The sequence below is a fragment of the Denticeps clupeoides genome, chromosome 20 (assembly GCF_900700375.1).
Source record: "Denticeps clupeoides chromosome 20, fDenClu1.1, whole genome shotgun sequence".
NCBI classification, from domain to species: Eukaryota; Metazoa; Chordata; class Actinopteri; order Clupeiformes; family Denticipitidae; genus Denticeps; species Denticeps clupeoides.
The window spans coordinates 16,251,913-16,266,185 of record NC_041726.1 but is presented as its reverse complement, the minus strand read 5'-3'; the positions used below and the strand labels follow the sequence as shown (position 1 = coordinate 16,266,185).

Sequence of the window (14,273 nt, the reverse complement as noted above, 5' to 3'; positions counted from 1 at the left end):
CTTTCTGTCGTTTGACGCTGTGAGTGTGTGTGAGTGTGTGTGTGTGTATGGTCTAGATAAACAAAGGGCCTTTATATTTAAGTCTTGTTAGGCACAAGACACATCAGCACACCAAGCGGAGTTGTTACCTGCTGGGGTCTTGGAGTAGCTGTACTGCCTCCTTCAGAGGCTCAATCATTTCCATCTCTGATCTGCAGGGAGACATGAACACAAATGACATGAACCTGCAGCCAGGGAAATGTGTCTTTGTTCCTTCTGATGCTACACTCTTTTGGATCAGCTAGTTACATTCAAGAGCTGAAAATTATTCAAACTAAATCTAATAAGGGAATAAAAAAGGGAATTGCCCTTTACAGGCAATGAGCCAGTGTCTACAGTAGCTGAGACATGGACACACCTCTACCCATCACACTTTCCAAAGAATGAAACTGAATGCTAGTGCAGCAAATGGTCCAAAAAGAGGCATATTCTTGCATGTTCATAGCAGCTCAATATAGTTCTATAAAATTGATTTAGAGGACACATAAATGGACCAAGTGGAGGTTCAATGTCAGCAGTTGAAATGTCTGATCTCCCCCCGACAGAAACTGAGCATCCTAGTTTGTAACTCAGAGAAGCTTGTCTACTTTAAATCAGTAGATTTTTTACCTTTTGACCACACACACACACCTTTTGTTACCAGTATTAACACCTTTTGTTAACATAAAATGTTAAATCCTGATATGTGTGTTCAGAGGGTAAATAGCATGACCCAGAATGAACATTATTTATTATTGCAGTTTTTCACCATTAATAGCGTTAACAGCATATGAGAATTATTAAAGACAAGATGACCACTGTAAATCAGCTCAGATTCCTCCCACCTCATCAATGCATAAAGTAAGCGTTTATCAGACTCACGTTGCCTCCATGACCCAGTTACTGTCCTCTTCTATTCTCAAGGGCTCATCAAACTCAGCAGTGCGACCCTGCAGACAGACACCAACACACAGAGGGCTCAACTCAAGCGGATCACGTGGCCACAAGCTCCCTCCTCACAATCACACCCAGAGGGGGTGACCGGGGGAGCACAGACTTGCCTTGATGTAGGTGATAAATCGTGAATTGAGAATGGATTCTCGAAAGCCACAGAGTGGTGAGTCAGCAGGGCCTCTGTCATCTGCAGCAAAGCACAGCAAAGGATACAACACGTTAGCATCACATAACTCATACCACAAGTCAGCATCACATAACTCACACAATGTGGCAGCATCACATAACTCACACAAAGTGGCAGCATCACATAAGACGCACAACTTGGCAGCATCACATATATCTGACCAGAACACATGCCTGAATTTTCAGATTCAAAAATGTCTTTATTACAGTAATATTTCTATTGGGGCACGTTCACATGTAAATAGATCTGACTGACTGGTGCTTGATTCACACTTAACAAATTCCACATTTTTTCATTTCATGTGGGGCGGTGCATGGTGACACCCCTTTCAGCAGACTGAGAAGCGCCTCAGTTCACTGTGTATGTGTTGGCCAGAGCCTCTTTCCCACGCTTGATTTAAATATGTATTCCAGCCTAATGTATGTATTTCGGGCAAGGTTTATTCTAATGGAAATTCTAGAGGAACAGGCCCATTGATAGAGAACATTTAATAATCATGCCATACTGTAAATACAAATGTAAGCTTATTTATTATTATGTTTGTTTTGCAATGTCTCACTTAGAATGGTGTTCTGGTTTTAATGCTGTTAATACGCTGCCCATACAGGAAAATACTAATTCTGTAGTTGATCTGAATTTCTGTAGAAAGCAGTAAAAGTGTGCTGCTGTGTGTGCACGCCCCACCCAGTCGTGTGAATTTGTGAGTACCTGGCAGGTTTCTGATGTGATCAGTGGAGTTTTCTCTGCTCAGTCCCTCTTCCTCAGTGATATGGGTCATGGGAACCGTCAAACTCAAACTGTCTTCATCAGAGGGCTTCACACACGCACACACACATACAGCAATAACAGACATCACAGCATGAACATGAGTTTCTGGTGAATTTTAAATCTTGATATTTAGAAGGAAAGTTTAGAGAAAAGTTTGGAAATTACTTATTGTCGTACAGAAACCTGGCATTTTACACTTTTATATATATATAGATATATATCATACTCATATCACTTAAATATTAAGCTACATTCTAAATAAAGGTACTTCCATATAAAAAAAACCTAATTACAACTGTACATATACACAAACTGTACTCTCTAATTCTACACACACTATTTATGTAGAGTTAGAGAGTAGAGTATGTGTATATCTCTGTTCATAAAGGTCAGTGTTGTTTTTTTTCCTGACCTTCGCACACACACACACACACCTCACCTCTGTAGCAGACAGACGCTTGTCTCCACTGTCACTCCCAACTCCTGAGTCACTGTCCTGCTTTCGGCTTTGCTCAAAGTCTTCCGTACTGAGAGAGAGAGACACAGGGACAAAGCGAGTCGGCCACCTTTAGACGTATCACTCCAGAGTTGAGTCTGAGACACAGAGAGTCTCTGCTAGCTCTCTCTCACACACACACACACACACACACCAACTTCTCTTTTCAACTCTCACAAGTGCTGTGCCAATCTAAAATAATCTCCAGAGTAAACTCTCTGTCATTTTAAAACACACACACACACACACACACACACACACTTGTTCAGATGACCTAATTAGTCTGAAATCACGTGACCAACTTCTGTCAGAGAATACACTCACGGTCATAAATGTGTCATATACATTTAACATATTCATGCACAAAACTGGAATGCATAGAGCTTAACCAGCACTTTCAACAGCCTGTAAGGATGATTTATGACAATGACAATGTGCTGAAATTATTACAGAACAGTTCTGCAGCTTGTGTCAAATTGTGTAATTACACAGAGCCTTTACGCCGTTTCTGTACTCTTTCTGTAAATCTAGTGCACTGCGCATTATCGCAAACGTAAACACCAGTGGGTGCTGGCATTTACGAAACAGACCTGCTCTCTTGCGTACCTCTGCAACTAGGTTCACGCCATTTTGTAACATTGTTATTCCGCATCGGCTCCACTGCACACCCCTTGACAGTACGACTGAGCCCTCTCATGTTAACCCAGCGCAGTTTACAGCGTTTTTCACCAGGTGTATCAACACCTGTTACCATGGTAACATACCTGCCAGTGCTGGGTCGTGATATAATGAAACTTGGATTGACAGGCAGGTAAAGAATGTCAGCCATCTTTTCCCCACGACACACCTCCTGCATCAGGTACTTGAAGATGTGTACCCTACCCTTCATACAGATCTAAAATGCACACACACACACACACACACACACACACACACACACATTGGAAACAACATTTCCAAAGTAATACTGAGTATTTTGTGCATAACACTCTTTTAAAATGTGTGGTTGTGTGTGTTACCTGTGCTGGTGGACTCTGTAGAGGATTGTTTTCAAACTGTAGAGACTGCAGACGGAACATTTTCCGGTAGCAAGTTGGAATGGTGGAGACTTTATTACAGGAGAAATCAAACTTTACCAGGGGCAGGTCAACAAGATCTATAAAATACACACACAGAAGATATCAAAAAGTAGGGTTTAACCATGCAAGGGCTCTGAGTATGAATTGAAAAGTTAAAGGTTGGTCAACATCTCTTCATCGATGGTAACTTGAAAGCACGTTGTAAGTTGCTCTGGATAAGGGCGTCTGCCAAATGCCTTAAATGTAACATGTTAAAAACAAGAGAAAGCAAATGAATAAGAAAAGGAGAGCGTGAGAGAGGGGGAGGGAGAATAATTCCCACATTTCACCAGAGACAATAATTGAGCTCATAATATAGCACAGATCTCGGTGACGACCTTTGCTAATTAAATCATGAAGGGGAGTGGGAAAAAAAAAGAATAGAAGTAGGTCCAGAGCTGTACTGGGGTAGAGCAATATACAGGGTGAGCCATTTATATGGATACACCTTAATAAAATGGGAATGGTTGATTGATATTAACATCCTGTTTGTGGCACATTAGTATATGTGAGGGGGCAAACTTTTCAATGTGGGTGGTGACCATAGTGGCCATTTTGAAGTCGGCCATTGGATTTTGTTTTTCAATAGGAAGAGGGTCATGTGACACATCAAATGTATTGGTAATTTCACAAGACAAACAATGGTTGGTTTTAACGTAACTTTATTCTTTCATGAGTTTTTTACAAGTTTCTGACCACTTGTGTTCATAAAATGTGTTCAATGTCACCAATCATTCCCATTTTATTAAGGTGTATCCATATAAATGGCCCACCCTGTAGAAAATAAATAAATCAGCGATGCTCCCGTCCTTGCAGTAATGAACATTTCAGTAATTACACCTGGACAGTGTTGGGGAGTAATGGAATACACGTAACGGCGTTACTTATTTAGAATACAAAAAATGAGTAACTGTATATCGTTACAGTTACTGTTTAAATGAGTGATAATCAGAATACAGTTACTTTGTTGAAATAAATGGATTACATGGCGGGGTTTTCCTGTTTCATCTCCTCTTTAATTTTGGTAATTCCACGCTGCGCAGACCACGCATAACACAGGTGTTCTGTTGAAAAATTCTGCCTATCGAGTTGTGCTACCTAGTGGATCTGCGCATGTGCAGTCCCTCAAATTTGCGCTCTGTTTCAGTGCCCATAAATCCATGCTACCCCTGAAATTGTAAATAAATATAATTTAATTCACTATTACACCATGATCTTTATTCTCTTACAGTGCATATGGACTGAGTATTGGTGCTATTTAAAGTGATTTGTACCGTTATCGGAAATGCACAAATTTAAATGGAACCCTATACGGTAGCACTGACAAAGCAGCATAAATCGTCAGAACACCGGAAACCCAAACAAAACACGCAATAAGCGGCTCTAATGTAAGCATTCTGTTAACGTTGGTGGACCCGGAGCCAGCACAACAGAGCCAGCAGTGGCCGGGCAGGAATGCATTTCTTACTTGTAAATTCCGACACCACTTCAAATCTGACCATGCAATGCAAACTCTGTTTGCCAGCAAACAAGCTGCTCTCAGCGTCAAAAGACTCCACATCCAACCTAAAGAAACATCTGGAAGTAAATTCTTTAAAAAAAAATTTTTTACCTTTTTTGTCCTAATCAGGAAGAGGGTCATTGAAAAAATTTCCTTGTGCAAGGCTACTTTTTATTTTAACTAAGTGATGGAATATGTTGGTGACCATAACAGTAAATACTTTTCAATTGCATATTTTATGTTTGTCTAATACTCTTCCCCTTTTCAGCTTTATAAATAAAGAAATGGTTAAGGAAAAAAGGGCCTTTTTTATTATCTGTTGGGGCATGTATTCTGTAATCTGTGACGGAATACATTTTAAAAGTAACCTTCCCAACACTCCACCTGGATTCGTCTTTTCTTCTTGTCACATTATGGTAGTCGGTGGAGAGTGATGCAGCAGGACTGATAAAAGCATACAGTTGTATGTTGCGTAGTCAAAAAAAACTGTTTTTGTTTGTTTGTTTGTTTGTGTATTTGTGTGTGTGTGTGTGTGTGTGTGTGAGAGAGAGAGACTCTCACTAACCATCTGGTAGCACGCACAAGAGATTCCGTCTCACGTTGAGTTCTCGCAGTGCTCGGAGTCGACCAATGTGCCGTGGGAGGGATGTGATCTCATTACAGCTAATATCCTAAAACGCACACACACAGCATTGGCACAGATTTAAATTCAGAAAGGATCTGAAGTCTCACATACTTCCTCTTAATATGCAATATGAAATCGTATTGAATTAAAGTATGAACGCACCAGCTCCATGAGGCTGCTGAGCTGGCCCAGACTCTCTGGTAGGGAGTTCAGCCGATTGTTGGAGACATTGAGGATGCGCAGTGGGAGAGAACACACACATGGTGGCAACACACACAGCAGGTTCCGGCTGAAATGATTCAGGATGCAGTAAGGGTGTTGGAGCAGGTTTTATAACTGTGTGTGTCATATAATTGTGCATCTCCTTTCTGGTTTCTAGTGTAGTGGTAAATATGTAAATATGTTTAATTGAGGGACATTTTGTCTACATACAAGCAAAAGACACACACAAAAAAAGAACAGACACACAGATCAGAAGAGAGTACCTTAAGTTTACCTTAAGTTGAGATTAGTTAAAGACTGTAAATTGATGAGTGTGTCTGGAACAGTCTTGATGCAGTTGTGATAAAGACTCAGTGTCTCCAAGGAAACCAGATGGCAAACTTCAGATGGGACATCAGTCAAACGATTCTTTGACAGATCTGAACATGGGAGAGAGAGAAATCATTTCATTGTCAAGAAATAACAAGAAGCAAAAAAGTCAAACTCTGTAAATGCCCTCTGCTTGTAAAAATCACTAAAGCAGGGCTTGTCATACATACAGTCCACATCCCCCGAGATCACTTTATAAAGATCTATTATAATGGCCCAGCGATATGAAGCACTGATAACACACAAACTCCAGTTCCCATAATGCAGAGCTTCAGCTGAATCTGTACAGGAGCAGTTTCCACGTCGACGACAAATGGGTTGTGAGAAGCATCTCAAAAGTGACCATAGTGCCATGAGAACTCTTGCCTGTTAAAGCAGCTTGATGTACACAAGTGACATCCTCCAGACCGGTAATAATATGCAGGTGGAGGATGTGTGTGTGCAGATGTCAGGTTCAGAGGTAGTTATTGTGACATGATGTGACAGACAGCTGGAAAGAACAGCCCCCTGTTCAGATACAGTAAACCTTCCTCTACTGTATCACATGAACTGCTGCCACATACCCTTTTCTGTAATTGTGTGTGTGAGGGTGGAGGGGGGACTCATATTGTCTGGGGGGAATTACAGAACAATTTTAATGCAGCTCCACGTTAAGAAGGAAATCTGTCTGTCAGGGTGGTAGTGGCCTAGTGGGTAACACACTCGCCTATGAACCAGAAGACCCAGGTTCAAATCCCACTTACTACCATTGTGTCCCTGAGCAAGACACTTAACCCTAAGTTGCTCCAGGGGGACTGTCCCTGTAACTACTGATTGTAAGTTGCTCTGGATAAGAGCATCTGATAAATGCGGTAAATGTAGATTTCTGTCTCACGTCATACTTAAAGTAAAGAAAGTACAGTAGCAGAGAGTACCACACACACAAACACACATTAAAAATACCCATTACAGATGGCAAATTCTCAACATTTACATTCAGCTGGAATAATATTTCTTGCAAACTGCGATTAATTAAGGTTCGTCTGTTATTTTATTGAATTGATCTGTAATTAAAATGATGTTCAGATTACAGATGCATAAGAAAGGCATAAAACACACATGCTTCATAGGGACAAATCTTGCAAGCCTAAATATAGATCAGTGTGTGTGTAGTTGTTTTACACAATATTATCACAAATTTTGTAGGTTTTCTGGTTGTTTAGGAGATGTGAAGGAAGGCTGTTTAACACAATGATAACGCCTAGATAAAACACACAAGCCAGTAGGACACAAGTCATCACGTGAATATGAATGGGAGGCAAGGGGGACTGCGAGGACGTCACAATTCCCTCATTCTCGCCATTTTACTGATCCCATCATCACCACCACCGCTGCATTCTGCTGCAGGGCCGCGGCCGGTAGGAACAGTTAAAAATACTCAGTGCTTTGCATCCACAAAAGAACACACACACACACACTAGGTGGTTTTCAGGTCATGGGGTCACTGCCAGCTATCCCATAACTACCCACAACATCTCCATCCATCTGTTTCTCTACCCTCCCTCAGTCATGAATTACGTAACAAGCCACTGAAAAGAGTCTTACATTCTCTTGTTCACTCTCTCTCTCTCACACACACACACACATTACGTTTTGTCATCTTTATGTAATAACAGAGCTGATAGTGTAGAACGTCTCTATGTACCAAGCCTTTGAGGGGATTACACAAAGGCCCCCACTTTTGCTGAAATTGTCATTTCTTCCATCTTCGCAAGAACATTTGGTCCCAACTAACCTATAAATAGACTCACACACCCACACACACATTGCCTGCTCAGTGACTGATTAAGTGTATTTATGTCATTCCAACAGACTAAAGGTTATTCTTCTGATGATATGTGTACTGTTACAGACACACACACACACACACACAGCTAAAAGGCCAGTTCTTATACTTCAATCCAACACAGCAGTAAACTGAAAAATGGGCGGGTTGGATAATACAGAGGATAATACAGCATGTTGGGAGTCTCATTTGCCAGTGAGAATTCTTGAATAAACGTGTTTATAATCTATATGCATGTTTCCTTCGGTAGCAGACGTGGTCTTGAGATATCTGCTGACAGCGCCATCAACAAGTGACATTACGAAGAAGGGGAGGCCTGGAGGAAGGGAGGAGACATGATCTTGTATTGCCAGATTGGACCGATTCTTAAGGAGGCAACCTTTGCTTAAGTATGTGAAGTAGTCCCACACTCACTCAATCACATCAGAGTCAGTCACGCCGGGTGGCCAGCTCACTGCAGACGTTAAGCAGTCACTGCAGCCAAATACTTATCAGATTGTTCAGCCCACGCTGCAGTCCAAAAATGTGCCAAAACACGCAGAAAACAGCGGAAACAATCACATATCTGACCATATTTTGCATGTCTGGCTGTCAGGGTCAGTGACGGGGGAAGACTAGAAACGACTAGAATCTGTGCAGGGTGGTGTGGTTGGATGGCTCACCCTGGCATGGCGTCGCTGGAGCTGTAGGTTTTTGCTGCTGGTGTGGAGCTGTGGGAAGAGTGAGATCTTCTTCTGTTGGTCATGATGAATGTGGCGCATGGGTGTGGCAGGTGGGGGTTGTACCCCAAGATCGAGCTGATCCGAGAACACATCCAGGGGTGTAGTGTCTGACAACCTCCTGCATGACAATGTCAGTGGTCTTGGAGGCCCTAGGGAGGCATGGCAGAGGAACGAATCGGGCTGCCTCCGTGAACCTGTCCACCAGAACCAGGAGCACGATGTTCCCTCCTAAGTGGAGTAAGCCGGTGACAGATTCCAGTACGACGTAGGACCATGGTCGAGGCCGAGGCAGGAGCAAGCCCTGGGCCTGGTGGACCTCTGGTTTGCAAGACTTTCAAACTGGGCAGGTGGCCCTGTAGGCCCTGACATCAGAACCGATGGATGGCCGCCGAAAGGCCTGACAAATGATTTCCAGCATCCGGGTCCAGTCTGGGTGTATCTGCATCATTAACAAACGCTTTGAATGCTGCAAGGTTGTTGAAAAGGCCAAAGGAAGCGACAAGATATTTGTCTTCCACTCATCGCCCTCCCGGTCGCTGACAAGGTGGTACGCATTGCAGAGGACTAATTTCGTGAAAATGGTATTGCCAGCGACTCAGTCGCAGGCTGAATTGAGCAGGTGTAGAGGATACTATTTTTGAAGGTGATGCCATTGAGTTTCCTGTAATCAGTCCATGGTCATAGGCCTTTGTTCCGGTATCCCACAATGGAGATTTGTGCAGCAGGAGTCGTGGAGGGCCAGATAATGTCACAGGCCAACAGGTCTCGAATGTAATCAGCCATGTGTCTCTCTTGTGTCAAGGAATGGTGGCTGTCCACTGTTCACTAAGTGTGACTGGTTAAATGCAGAGGACTTGCTGTATATCACAATCACGTTCGCACACAAACTCTCACACTCAGGCAGGAAGCGTCTCCTCCCAGCTCATTGTGTGGAAGTGAAGCACCAAAGGTCATTTCCTCCTAAGTAAGACTGGAACACGAATACAATCACAACCTCAGACACATATAAACATGAGTGGTGGGGGGAGAGAGAAGAGAGAAAGGGAAAGAAAGAAGAGAGCGGGAGAGAGAGATAGAGTGAGAGAGATGAAGAAATTCCTGGATTCCACTGAGAAAAATGAGCAGCAGTACAGTTTTTTAGAACTAGCTCAGGTCAATGTCCCATCATAATAACCAGGTATTTCCATCAGAACCAGGACTACAGTTCGACTACTTGAACTACAGCTCATGTATTGGATGAACAGCAAGAGCCAGCCTTGCTCCTCAAGTGGGCCTTGGTCGCCTATGAGCCTGTCATCAGGTCACCATTTTTCCTTCCACTTTTGTTAAAGAGCTGAAGATGTGGGGATGTATCCAACCGACAAATTTTCACAATTTGACTTTTGTCAAAGTCACTTAAATCCCCATGTCAGCCCACATCGAAGACTTAGCAATTAGCCTAGCATCAGACCTGAACATGACATCTACCTTTCTGCTGTGAGCTACGTATGCGTATCCGCATTGTTAAGGTTTGTGCTGATATACTTGCGTCCGTACTGTGCATTGTAATCTGTCGTGTGTACTCCTTGTCAAGGCTGCAAACCACATTTTTGCAAACTTGTTCAATCAGCAGGTCCTCAAACAAGTACATCTTCACCCTTGAGTGCAGATCTCACAACACTGCACCTACAAAATTATGCAAGAATTGCATGTCCATGTATGTTCCATTGATTTTTGATTATGTGCACAAAAACCGACGCAAACAACGCAGGGTACGGACAGCGGCTTTATTTATGTACACTCACCGGCCACTTTATTAGGCACCCCTTGCTAGTACCGGGTTGTACTTGAATGAGTCCATGAATGAGATATTGGTCCATGTTGATATGATAGCATCACGCAGTTGCTGCAGATTTGTCGGCTGCTCATCCATGATGCCAACCTCCCGTTCCACCACATGGTGCTCTATTGGATTGAGATCTGGTGACTGTGGGGGCCATTTGAGTACAGTGAACTCACATATTTATTTACAGATGAATTTTTACCGAAATTTTGCACATGAGGCACTCATTTTCTCACTATGCACCCAAATCTTCAAAATATATAATGCTTTTGTGTGTGTCTGATCTTATTTTAAGGCTGATTAAAAAACAACAAAACTTTGGACCAACAAACCCATATCTAAAGTCAGTAGTGAATTATTAATCTTTACTGCCACGTTTTAAAAATGTGCAGGTAAACATAAGCCCCATTCGGGGACGGATGGGGGTTTGGTTATCATATGCTGGCCTGTGCATCTTCTTATGACGAATATTAATTATTCTCGGGTTGGAAAGCCAAAATCTTGTTCATCTATTTCTTCCTATTATTATTATTCTTTTCCTGAAATACACATCTCCTCCTACAGTTTTTATCACATATCCTCCAAAATTCACACATCTATCTGGCCCATAGTGTGCTATTATTCGATTCGTGACTCCGCCCACATGCCACTACCATGTTTTGAGTAATTTTTCCCATAGCGATAACACTTTTTGATGAGCTCTCAGTATACCGCATTTCCATATCCATTTTTTCCCATTCACTTGGCAAATTCACAATGGCAAATTTAACCCACCCCTGGTTCAACATATTGACATGAAGCTTGGAACACACTTAATTTCTTCTTTCGCGCTTTCACCCCACTTCTCCTCTATCACTCTTTTTTAATCACTACATCGTCCCTTTCACTCCCATGCATTTTACAGAGCAACAGTGGTGGCACTTTCAGCCTTCCGACCAACACATATTTCACCTGTTTACAAAATGTAAACAATTCTACCACATTAAACCTCTTTCCACTCATCCCCTATTCTCCACTCCTTTTCATTCCTCTATCCTCCCATTCACTCCCATGCATTTCACAGCGCAACAATGGTCACACTTTCAGCCTTCCAAACAACACATATTTCACCTAGTCAACCAATGTAAACAATTCAACCACATTAAACCTCTTTCTACTCATCCCCCTATTCTCCATTCCTTTTCATTCCTCTATCCTCCCATTCACTTTACAGAGCAACAATGGCACACTTTTAGTCTTCCAACTAAGACAACGGTCCCAAATTTGTCAAGGTCTATATACAATGAACAGGTGTCAGAACAGAAGCTGTGTCTTCCTGTTTGGTGGAGGTGGCTGTAACCCACCATCAGCCTGCTTGTATAACTTTGGAAAAAGATCTATAGTGAATGAACTAACTACACAATATATAGATGTGTCAGAACAGAAGCTCTGCCTTTACTATGGGTGGGGCTGGGAAGACAGATGCTCTGGTCTGTAACATGAATAACATACACAGAATTGTGTAACATAAAATATGATAATAGAATCTTACTTATGAAATTATATGCATTGATTCTTCGTTCGCTTGTTATCACAGACGTTTGCGACACAAAATTCCCGCATCTTCGCTTTCCATCAGAGAAGCATGGTTGAATGAACTTGGTTGAATATGTTGGCACTATTAACGCATGCTGAGAGGCTGAATGTAACATCTAGTGTTTATATCTATGGGTTGAGCGCTCTATAAGGCAGGCATTAAGCAGATAGCGCAATTTGGCTGAGGAAAAAAAATGCAGAAAGCGCATAGAACCACAATAGATAGATAGAATGTAGTCTATATAGACAATACTACAATCTCTCTGCTCTGGCAGATTGTCAACACATAGATCATCTTCACGATCTAATATCCTCTTATCAATAGATTATTGATAATTGATGCAAGACTCATTGGATTTATCACAAACTCAAGTACCAGCAAGAGTCTAATCATACACAGGCAGTGTTGTTCAGGGGAGCTCTACTATCTGCTGTTATAATACTATAATTAACAAAATAGCAGTACTATAAAAAAATGTAAGATAATTTGTAGGTTTACTTTTTTATGTTGTGTATACCGCCTGTGCAGCTTAAACATTTAATTAGAAATTAGATCACCTCATTAGACCTTTAGTGTGTGTTAAGAGAAAGATGGATGTGTGTGTGTGTGTGTGTGTCTATGTGTGTGAGGGCAGCAAGAATCCCTCTGCATTCCCATCAGGCCACAGCCTCCTACTGCAACATATTTCAGTGTTTTCTTATTCTTAGGCCTGTGCAGACACACATACATTCAAAATACAAATTATGTACACAGTACTATAAAACCTGCTCGATTAACAACACATACTGACGTACAAAAAATTATCCATCAGAGGCCAGTGAAGTATGGCAGAGCAAGAAACTCCACAGGGAGCCAAGCTGAACTCCAGAACTACAAACATTCATTCAGAAATATTAATTTGGTTTATTTTAGTTGTCACATGTGAAACACAACATGTGCCTGACGGATGTGTAGGACGATGGTAGTATGGATGGATGGATGGATGGATGAAATGGAGGGGTGGGTAGGATGGTAATATGGATGGATGGATGGATGGATGGATGGATGGATGGATGAAATGGAGGGGTGGGTGAATGGTAGTATGGACAGATGGATGGATTAAATGGAGGGGTGGGTAGGATGGTAATATGGATGGATGGATGGATGGATGGATGGATGGATGGATGGATGGATGGATGGATGGATGGATGGATGGATGAAATGGAAGGGTGGATGGATGGTAGCATGGATGGATGGATGGATGGATGGATGGATGAAATGGAAGGGTGGATGGATGGTAGCATGGATGGATGGATGGATGGATGGATGGATGGATGAAATGGAGGAGTGGGTAGGATGGTAACTGGATGGATGGGTTGGGGGGGGGGTTAGACGGATGGGTGAATGGGTTTATAGGTGGGTGGATGGATGGGTTAATGGAGAGTTCCACCACGAGCCTCTGGGGACAAAAGTTCTGGAAATATCAACATTAAAGGTAAAAAGGTTTTATGTGTTATATTACATTCCCTGATCACTGAATCTATTCATTCGATTTCCAGATCAAAATGGCAATTTAGTCCCATGAGCTGGGATCTCCTTCCCTGGCGCCTTATTATTATTATTTTTTTTATTCGCGCAGTAAATCAGGAATACGCTTGTACCTGCGTGCACCGTGTCCGTCAGGTCGTAGTTGGACGCGCTTCTGGGAAACTCCTTCAGCTTCCTGGTGCTCAGATTGAGATAGCCGGAGCTCGCCGCCTCCTCCAGGGCTCTCTCCAAGCCGCGGCTCCAGGGCGGGCTGCTCCCGGAGCCCGCGCCGGCGGGCTGCGGACGCGGCTCCGGCGTGAGCGTCGCCATCTTCGCTCCTGCGGATGGACGGAACGTCTCGGACCGAGCCGAACGCGGGGCGCGCAGTGGTCCCACCTACGGCGCGGCGCATGCCTGCAGTGGGCCTGCGCATTTACCACCACCGGCAGAGCGGAGCCCGACGTGCGGGGAATGGCGACATCTGCTGGCTGAAAGTGGGATTTCACAACCTGTGTGCGGAGCTGATGGACGCGCTCTTACTCCTGCAGAGGTGGACAGTAAATA

The 14,273-nt window shown here is 42.9% G+C and overlaps 1 protein-coding gene across 7 annotated transcripts in view; it reads right to left on the bottom strand.

Annotated features, from left to right (window-relative positions):
- Positions 1-14,154, bottom strand: part of lrch1 (leucine-rich repeats and calponin homology (CH) domain containing 1) — a 26,088-nt gene extending 11,934 nt beyond the window's left edge. For 2 of the 7 annotated variants that reach the window (XM_028963931.1, XM_028963935.1), the window contains exons 1-11: positions 13,844-14,154; positions 6,164-6,308; positions 5,830-5,956; positions 5,608-5,713; positions 3,443-3,579; positions 3,188-3,318; positions 2,367-2,454; positions 1,868-1,973; positions 1,080-1,159; positions 901-968; positions 129-191 (exon numbers count right to left, since the gene is read on the bottom strand). In XM_028963931.1, coding sequence (XP_028819764.1) covers positions 129-191; positions 901-968; positions 1,080-1,159; positions 1,868-1,973; positions 2,367-2,454; positions 3,188-3,318; positions 3,443-3,579; positions 5,608-5,713; positions 5,830-5,956; positions 6,164-6,308; positions 13,844-14,039 — 1,247 coding nt within the window. In that variant the 5' untranslated portion in view covers positions 14,040-14,154. Of the gene's footprint in view, positions 1-128; positions 192-900; positions 969-1,079; positions 1,160-1,867; positions 1,974-2,366; positions 2,455-3,187; positions 3,319-3,442; positions 3,580-5,607; positions 5,714-5,829; positions 5,957-6,163; positions 6,309-13,843 lie in introns of those variants that run through there. The other 5 variants (XM_028963932.1, XM_028963933.1, XM_028963936.1 and 2 more) reach the window with 4 other exon arrangements.
- Positions 14,155-14,273: the final 119 nt, after the last annotated feature.